At 41.9% G+C, this 8,845-nt stretch overlaps 1 protein-coding gene across 5 annotated transcripts in view; it reads left to right on the top strand.

Moving 5' to 3' along the window:
- The window catches only part of LOC101847421 (RYamide receptor), a 245,911-nt gene that overhangs the window by 171,961 nt on the left and 65,105 nt on the right, over window positions 1–8,845 (top strand). For 4 of the 5 annotated variants that reach the window (XM_035969675.1, XM_035969677.1, XM_035969678.1 and 1 more), the window contains one exon: window positions 3,765–5,050. In XM_035969675.1, coding sequence (XP_035825568.1) covers window positions 3,995–5,050 — 1,056 coding nt within the window. In that variant the 5' untranslated portion in view covers window positions 3,765–3,994. Of the gene's footprint in view, window positions 1–1,526; window positions 1,771–3,764; window positions 5,051–8,845 lie in introns of those variants that run through there. The other variant, XM_013082327.2, reaches the window with a different exon arrangement.

Here is an 8,845-nt window from a genome sequence, read left to right on the forward strand (position 1 = left end):
ATATACTTTATATATTTTAGTTGCACGTTCTGTTAATGTAGAGCGTACTTTCATATCATTCCCTATCGTGATGATGAATTATTGGACCTGACGAAGGAAGATGCTTTGAAGGTTTTTTGCTAGGCTCATACTGTGGGGTAACAGCTTACGCATCGTAACTCGGGATTATAGTGAAAATCCCTTTTTTAAACATATCTCGGGGCATTTGGAAAGGGGTTTATGTCCTGTAAAACCATCAGAGTCGTGCGTTCAGTATTTGAAAATACACTTTAAATTGAAATTCCGGGTATTGTTGGTGGATACAGTAGTGAAAAGTATTCTTTTTATTCTTTGGTTCTTCCTGTAAAATCTAACGAAATCCGAGTTACGATAATTGTGCTGCTACGCCGAGATATGTTCTCACATGAGGCTGGCCAACTCCTTTTGAATTCTCTTTACGTTTTTTGAGTCTCAGGTTACATCTAATCTCATGGTATCTAGCAGCTTGGCCACAACGGCTGCGATAAAATGCTTCTTTTGCTTTTATACGTGTCGTAAAATAGATGTAGAAGCGCGGGTGGTTGGGCAGTGCCGCTTTTAGGTCCAACTTCTGTTCTTTCCCTCTTGTTGTTCCTGCCTGTACGTCTTGCTGCTTCCTTGCTCTAAAGGACTGTTATTGCAACGATGATTTTTGCTTTACTTAACTAAACTAAACAAAATTGTAAAAAACAAACAACAGATGTAGAAAAAGTAGCCCTTGCATGTATAGCTGGCATAGTCTAGATTGCGTGGAATTTTTACCATATTCTATAAAGTTTTTTAATTGAAAAGATATTGCCTCCATTTTGCCTTCCATAAGGACTGATTCACACAAACCTCCACAAACCCTCTAGCGGGTGGTTGGCGGGTGCTCTGGTGTGGTTTGCTCCTTCTTTCTTATCTAACATCTATCGTCCTTATCACTCCTTCTTCCTTTTTGTTTTTGCTACTCTGTGATAACACTTCTAATCTTTGACACCTATATGACCTTATTGCTTTGCATGTGCCTTAAAATGCTAACTAAACAAAGACCCCCAAGTTCAAGAATGGTAGGCCGCAGATTCCCTCCAAACTCTGACATGATTCTACCCTTGCAAACTACGTGCTCCTCTTTACCTTGTAGGAATTCCACAAAAGGAGGACGAATCAAGATGCTGTCGTTAACTAAGTACACGGTTTGATGTTCCCACCTTTGTATCCTGCTCTTGACCCCCCCCCCCCCCCCCCGACCTCCCGTGGGCTCTCCATTCCCTCTCCCTTGCCCCCTTTCCCCTTTCCCCTTTCCCCCTTCTCCTTTCCTTTAAACCCCTCTCTCCATTACCTCTATTTTAACTCCCTCTCTTGCTCCCTCTCTCCTTCACCCCAATCCTTTACCACCACCCCTCTCCCCCCCCCCTCTTCCCCCCACCCTCTCTCTCTCTCTCTCTCTCTGTCTCTCTCTCTCTCTCTCTTTCTTCCCCTCCCTTCCTCCTCCCTTACCCCTCCCCTCCTACACCCTTTTTTTCATCCTACTTCAACTCTCTTTCCATCCCCAGCCTATATAACAGGTCGGCTTGTTGAGCACGAAACTAACTTGACGCAAATTTCCTCTCGCGTTTATCTGAACCAGAGCGTCATTGAGTATGTGATGTTCGCGGCACGTTTCGGGACATGTGGGTTCAGTTCATTCCTATCTTGAGTATTCTCGGACATCTGAAACTCCAACTTCGAGAGTCGCCCGACGTTTTAGGGCAATGGAATTCACGTTCTTCGGTATTTCAGCTTTCTTATCATAGAGGAAGTGATAGAAGAGAGAAACTATTCATGAATGAGAGAAGTCGAGTGAGGGTATGAGAGAGAGAGAGAACAGAGAAGCAGGGTGATAGAGAGACAGAGAGATCAACAGAGAAAGAGGGCGAGAGAGAGAAAAAGAGAGCAAGAGAGAGACAGGCAGAGAGAGATATAGACAGACAGAGAGAGAGAGAGAGAGAGAGAGAGAGAGAGAGAGAGAGAGAGAGAGAGATATAGAAAGAGATAGAGAAAAAGACAAAAAGAGAGAGAGAGAGAGACAGACAGAGACAGAGAAAAAGAGAAAGAGAGAAAGAGAGAGAGAGAGAGAGAGAGAGAGAGAGAGAGAGAGAGAGAGACAGACAGACAGAGACAGAGACAGAGACAGAGACAGAGACAGAGACAGAGACAGAGACAGAGAGACAGAGACAGAGAGAGAAATGTGGGGGCGTTGAAGGGGGAGACAAAGCTGAAAATGACAAAAAGACGTTTGAAAGAGACAACAAGAGGGCTATTGAGAATGAACAAATTCGAACCCGGAAGGATGTGGCTGATGACAGAAAACTTGTGAGTATGAAAGATGGAGACAGTTTGAGGTTGGGAAAGAAGAAAAATAAGAGACGAGACGAAAAAGAGAAGGAAGTATGGAACAAATGCATTGAAGCTGGACAGACAGAGGGAATAAAAGGAAGAATACCTGACAAGACCCGTTGGGCTCGGCATTTGCATAGAGTGTCTGGATGCTGCAATTTAATACTCTGCTTCCATTTATCCGATTATCCGATTATCCGATTATCTGATGCAAAGAAATTATCTTGATTTCATTTTTACGCACTGGTCCGGACTGCTACTTGTTTATAAACCGATACCATTTTGAGTAAATTCGATCTAATCCTGGTGGCATTTAAAGACCTACTGGATGTGATCAGCAGACAATTACTTCAGCGTATGGTTACTATTTTACGTAAGAAGATGGCAAAACTCGTCAGCGTATGGTTACTCTTTTACGTAAGAAGATGGCAAAACTAAGTTCGAAAAGTAGGATTGATACACCAGTCTCCTTGTCTTCGAATTTCGAGGAATTAGTGGTGAGAAAAATAATCTGTCTCTCTGCAAACCCATGATACAAAACTTAACCACCTTAAATCTACTCCAACATCTTTAGCTAAAAGTTTAATTAATTGAGCTCTCTGTTCGGAACTTACTCGACGCATTATTTGCTGATAAAAAACAGCTTCAAATTCCAGTTGCTGCATAACATCCCTCTTGCTGTATTGAGAGCTTCTTGAATCACATAGACATGGGGAATTTGAAAACTTTCTCACGCTGTACTCAAGAGCAAAAGATCTGGCCCTGACCTTGCAATGGTTTATGACTTTTAGGATGCTATTAGACTTTTGATTGGCTGTTTTCACTGGATGGACTAGACGTATCAGAATCATAACCTAGATGAATAAATGTATACTTGATTTTGAAGTGGTTTATTGAATTGTGCCAATGTGGTAACTTATGCGCTTCCATGAAAAAGAAAAAACACATTTGGCAGAACTCAGCTTTATCAGATGAATCAAACGCATCAACAGGACATTGTTCACTGGGCCTCAGGAGGCGAGATGCCTTGACTCTGTCTCTCTCTCTCTCTCCCTCTCTCTCTCTCTCTCTCTCTCTCTCTCTCTCTCTCTCTCTCTCTTTCTCTCTCTCTCTCTCTGTGAGTGTGTGTGTGTGTGTGTGTGTGTGTGTGTGTGTGTGTGTGTGTGTGTGTGTCTGTCTGTGTCTGTCTGTCTGTGTGTCTGTCTGTGTGTGACATTTATCATGTCTTTTAAAGAAAACAATAATTCTATCACGGTCTTTTCCCTTCAGATATCGATTGCAATGAAACGTAAGACATGTGAAATTGTCTCTCACGCAAAATATAAATTGAAAATGAAATGAAGACGCCATTTAACTCTCTTATCTTTACTTTTCCCTCATTTTTCTAGGTTTAGCTCAACACCACACCAAAGAGTGAAAGCGGAACGTCCATGCTTCTTGATACGACCTCAGTTTTGACCACTACTAATATAGACGGTGAAAGGATTTTTTGCTCGTTACTCATACTGTTTCATCAACAGTGATCTTCTTCCAACTGAAAAGTTCTATTATAACGCCACATTTAACTTCCTATCATCAACCTATTATGTGTTAGAAAGGCGTATAAGGCGCGGTAAAAATGCCCCGCCCCCGGACAGACGCAATGAGAGACCAGAGCCAACCCTCTACGGGCACGGTCACCGGTGCATTTACTGATGTATCTGTGGCCGTGTACGTACCCGATTCTGTTAAAACCGGTTATGTAGAGAAGGATGTGAGCATCGCCAAACGGCTGGGCACCAACCTGGAATCACACCATCACCACCAGCATCTGGACACTAGATTAGAAACGTACGTGGAGCAGCTGCTGCCGAAAAATTTCCCAGAAAACGGTACCAATGGAAGCCTATTTTTCTCGGAAAACGGTACTTACAATGACTCTGAATTGGTCACGGTCCCCAACGATTATGGCGAAAAAGAGCAGTTCGATAAAGCGTTCAGAGAAGCCCAAGTGGCCATCATCGTTTTGTACACCGTTCTGTGTGTTGTTGCTGTACTCGGGAATTCCTGTGCCGTTTACGTTGTGATATCGAAGCGCAAAATGCGAAACGTTACCAACTATTTCATCGCCAGCTTGGCCGTGAGCGATATTCTCATGGCCGTTGTGTGCATACCATTCAGTTTTGTCGCAAACGTACTTCTGGACCACTGGCCCTTCGGGTCGACACTGTGCCCAATAGTGATGTACCTCCAGGTTGCAGTGGTGTTTCAAAACGCTTACACGCTGCTCGCTATGAGTCTCGAACGTTATATCGCCATTATGCATCCATTCTTACGACGTTTGGGAAAACGACGCTGTCTCCAGATTGTAGCTTTGTGCTGGGTGCTAGCGTTTCTCACTCCCATCCCAACCGCGGTCACGTCAAGAGTCGAACCGATGCAGTTCGGCGAAAATAACGAGACACGCGACATCTGCTTCGAACACTGGGGTTCGGAGACCCAGCGGTTTTCCTACTCGCTCACGATTATGGTGTTGCAGTATTTTGTGCCGTTGCTAGTGCTCATCTACACCTACGCCAAGATCGTGCACGTGATCTGGCTGAAGGATCTGCCCACGCCAGCCGAGCTGCTCAACCCTAATGAGAAAGAGAAGGAGGCCAAGCCCAAAGATACCGCGGTGGACCCCCGGAAAAAGGTGAGCCCGTCGTCTCGTTTGTTTTTGGTTGTTGTTTTTTCTATTTTCTTCCCCCGTAATGCAACACCCTGTTAGATATCATAATCTTTCTGTCTAATTATAATGTCTGTCAGTCTGTCTGTCTACTTCTCTGGTTCTCTGTCTGTCCGTCTGTCTGTCTGTTTGTCCGTCTATATGTCTGTCTGTCTCTCTTTCTGTTTGTCTCTCTCTCTCTCTCTCTCTCTCTCTCTCTCTCTCTCTCTCTCTATCCATCTATCTATCTATCTATCTGTTTATTTAGCTGTTTGGCTCTATCCCTGTCCCTTTGTCCCCCCCCCCCACTACAAGCACATAACCACACGTGCGCACAATGTGTGTCTCATTAGCCCTATTTTTTTCTGCTGTCTCTCTCCTACTTTATCCCCTTCCCCAATCTCTTTCAAACACCCCCCCCCCTCTCTCTCTCTCTCTCTTTCTCTTTTTCTCTCAGTATCTCTTTCTCTCTTGTTATCTCTTCCATAACGCCTTTCCCTTCAACCTCCTGTCTTATCTGCATTTCCGTCTAAAGTACACGTCTTGCTTCCACCACTATATCAATTTTTTACCTCTCATGTTGTCACATGACTACCTATATGCCTTTCAATTTGACCTACATGCACTTCGATGCTTTACATAATGTTTAGTTTGCAGTCCCCATTGTTTTATCTTTAAATCTACAATTCTTTTTCTATATCTACCGCTTCGACGTTTTATTTTACCCTCTGTCTACAGGTCAGCCTGTTTCACATGATAATATTCTTTTTACACACCAGTCTATTTCGTCCTCCGTATCATATGAAACTTCTTACAGCTTTATGGTGCTATTTTTAAACTTCCTGCTGTTTGTGTTTACTTTAGTGACAGAGATTACTTGTCTTTATCTCTTGTTTCGTTGCTTTCTTGCCGGGTTTTTTTTACAGCCAATTGTTTTTGTATGATGACGACTCTATTTTTCAATATACTATTTCTGTTGATACCACTTACCTTCTCTATGTTGTTCTAGCTCCTCGAGCGCTTTTTATATTGCTGGCCTCTTCTTTTTTTCATCCAAATTACTCGATTCGTTTCTTTTTTAATCATAATCGTTCATTTGCTTCAACTTTCTCGTTAACATTCTACATTGTACTTTAATTCGCAATAATAAGATTTCTCCTTTCCCTTGACAATGTACAATACGAATTTTTGCTGAAGTTTCCCAGGATATTGGCTGGCTGCGGCTGTAATGTCATGTCAAGGGTATTTTTAATCTCGTTGTTCTCTTGATGTTCTGCACAAGGTAACATCCTTTCTTTTATCTTTACCCCGTCTACTTATTCTGTTCTTTGCTGCTGATTTCAGTCTTATTTTCCAACAAGCTGCTCGCGTGCCCTTTGCTCGATTACCTGGAGCCTTGGATTGAGACCAGCAATAATAATATATTACTTTTGACCGAAACTGCAATTCACAATTTATTGACGACAGTCAACCACTAGAAACATTAATTATATGTACCAGACGAACAAAAATAAGAAAAACTCATCTTTACACTTCATTGACACCTTTGAGTTTGCTCATTTGTTTATTTGTTTGTTTATTTGTTATTTTTTTGTTCCTCGCTTGCTTGTTTGTTTGTTGTTCTTGGTTTGTTTGGGGGGGGGGGGGTTCGGGAGGTGGCTTTTTATGGTTGTTTTGTTGTTGTTTTGTGTTTTTTTTAACATTGGCGGATATAAAGATAAAAGCATGAATAATACACAACACCCCAAGCATAATCCACACAATATAATATATTGATTGTAGTCACTGCGCAGCGCTCTGTTTCTGAGCTGGGGTTATCGTGTGTTGCTCAAAGACACTGACCACCACCTTGAAACATCCTGGCGTGTCACCGACACACACTGCGCTACCTCAGAATTACAAAGGTTTTTTTCTGACATTTCTCGCCTTTTTGAGTTACTAAGACCTTGAGGTCAGGAACCAAATGATCTATCTCCTCTAGCAAAATCGTAAAAGTATTTGGAGTCGTTATCAAGATTTTCAAAGAATTGCATTCGAAAAAGCTTAACATGTAGTGAAACTCAACATTTCTGACGTCAAATTTCTCTAAATTAGGTACTGAGCAGATAGAACTTTGTAGTTCTGGGGTAGCGACTTGATAATATTATTGTGTGCCTCTGCTCATTGTCGAATTTTAAAAGTAGATTTGGAAAGCAAATACTTAATTCTTGGGTATTTCAAAACGATACGTAGCGATCGAATTCTACAATTTCATCAATCTTTAATAAGTTTAAAATAATAAAATCCAGCTTCATCATATTCGTAGGAGTATTGAACGCTGTCGTTGTAATGATTTTTGGGGCTAGAAAATGTGTGGTTTCTTCTAAAAAGTGACGCAAAGGTCGGTTCCACCTGAACTATATACAGACTTCAACATTAGTTAAAGACCATCTAGAAAGACAGTCCTGATGTTCTTAAAAAAAGACAGCAAGGATTTTCAACTTTTTTTTCTCTGAAATTGTTAATGGGTTAACAATGTAATGGCTCCTAAAGGGGCAAAACCACCCCGTGCAGCACGGAAATCCTCGGGGGATTTTAGCCAAATTTGCAAGTCGTGCTCCTTAACTTATGTTGAAGTCGGTATAGATAGATAGATAGATAGATAGATAGATAGATAGATAGATAGATAGATAGATACATAGATTATCTTTTCCTCTGACCCCTCCTGTTATCTTTAAGGTCACAAACGTTCCGTTTCGTTCCCAGGAGCTCGAAAATGGCGGACTACGTTGTATGCTATCAATTGTTTGCTGTATTTCTGAAGTTCAAAAACAGACGGTGGGTTGGAATAATAAGCAACGCAAGTATTCTGACAAATATTGTAGTCTTGGGGACCCAAGGAGCTAAATACGCTGTCCAATGTCTGATTGAACATGACTTGAAAACGGCGACTTTGGGAACAAAAGCTCAGCCAGACGAATATATAATTCCTGGACTCGGTCATTTTAATACTAAACAGCTCGTTATTTTCTCCCTCCTGTCTTTCTTTGAGACAGCGATGGTTAGCGGCCGACTGAAAGAATACGAGACTGTTTGTTGTAAATTCCAGATGTTTCTTTGAGATAAACAATGCACATCTGGACTCCATGATCAAAAGCATTCATTCTGTAGTGAAACATTTGATGCTGACGTCAGTATAATAAGCTGTGGAGAACTGTCGCTTGACCACAGTTATTAAATTAATAGAAAAAGAAAAGCACTTTGCAATTGACAGAGCTTGTTTGGGGCTCTGTTTTTTTGCTCGCCGTTTGGGGAGTGATGGTTGAGGATGGGTGTGGGGGAGGGGGTGGGGTGGAGAGGGGGAATGCTGAAGAGATTTGGAGAGGGGGTGGGTGTTTTGAATTTGAAAAGAGTATCATTATAGTGCCTGATAAAAGATAGTATATCATTTCAATTTGCGGAAGCATAGCCTGCAAAAAAGACGTGTGCCTTGAAAGAGGTTCTGTGCAAAAAAGAGCATACGAGAACCAGGTGTTTTGCATTTGTGTCACGACGCGATGGAATCAGGCGCTTGTCAGTTTTATGGAGTTATTGATATCGTCTTGCAATTTGTTCATGTGTCTTACTTCGGTTGGACAAAAATACCTATCTACTAGCTACTAAAAGAAGTAGAGATATCTGAGATTGAAAGAGGTGGGGTCGCTTGGTGTCAGAGGAGAAATTAGCGAGGAAATGGCCGCCAAAGTTTAGTGAAGTCCAAAGCTTGAAAGTTCTGAGAAACTGCAAATTTACGAGGTGGGGGGG

Source organism: Aplysia californica, unplaced genomic scaffold (assembly GCF_000002075.1).
Source record: "Aplysia californica isolate F4 #8 unplaced genomic scaffold, AplCal3.0 scaffold00169, whole genome shotgun sequence".
Taxonomy (NCBI): domain Eukaryota; kingdom Metazoa; phylum Mollusca; class Gastropoda; order Aplysiida; family Aplysiidae; genus Aplysia; species Aplysia californica.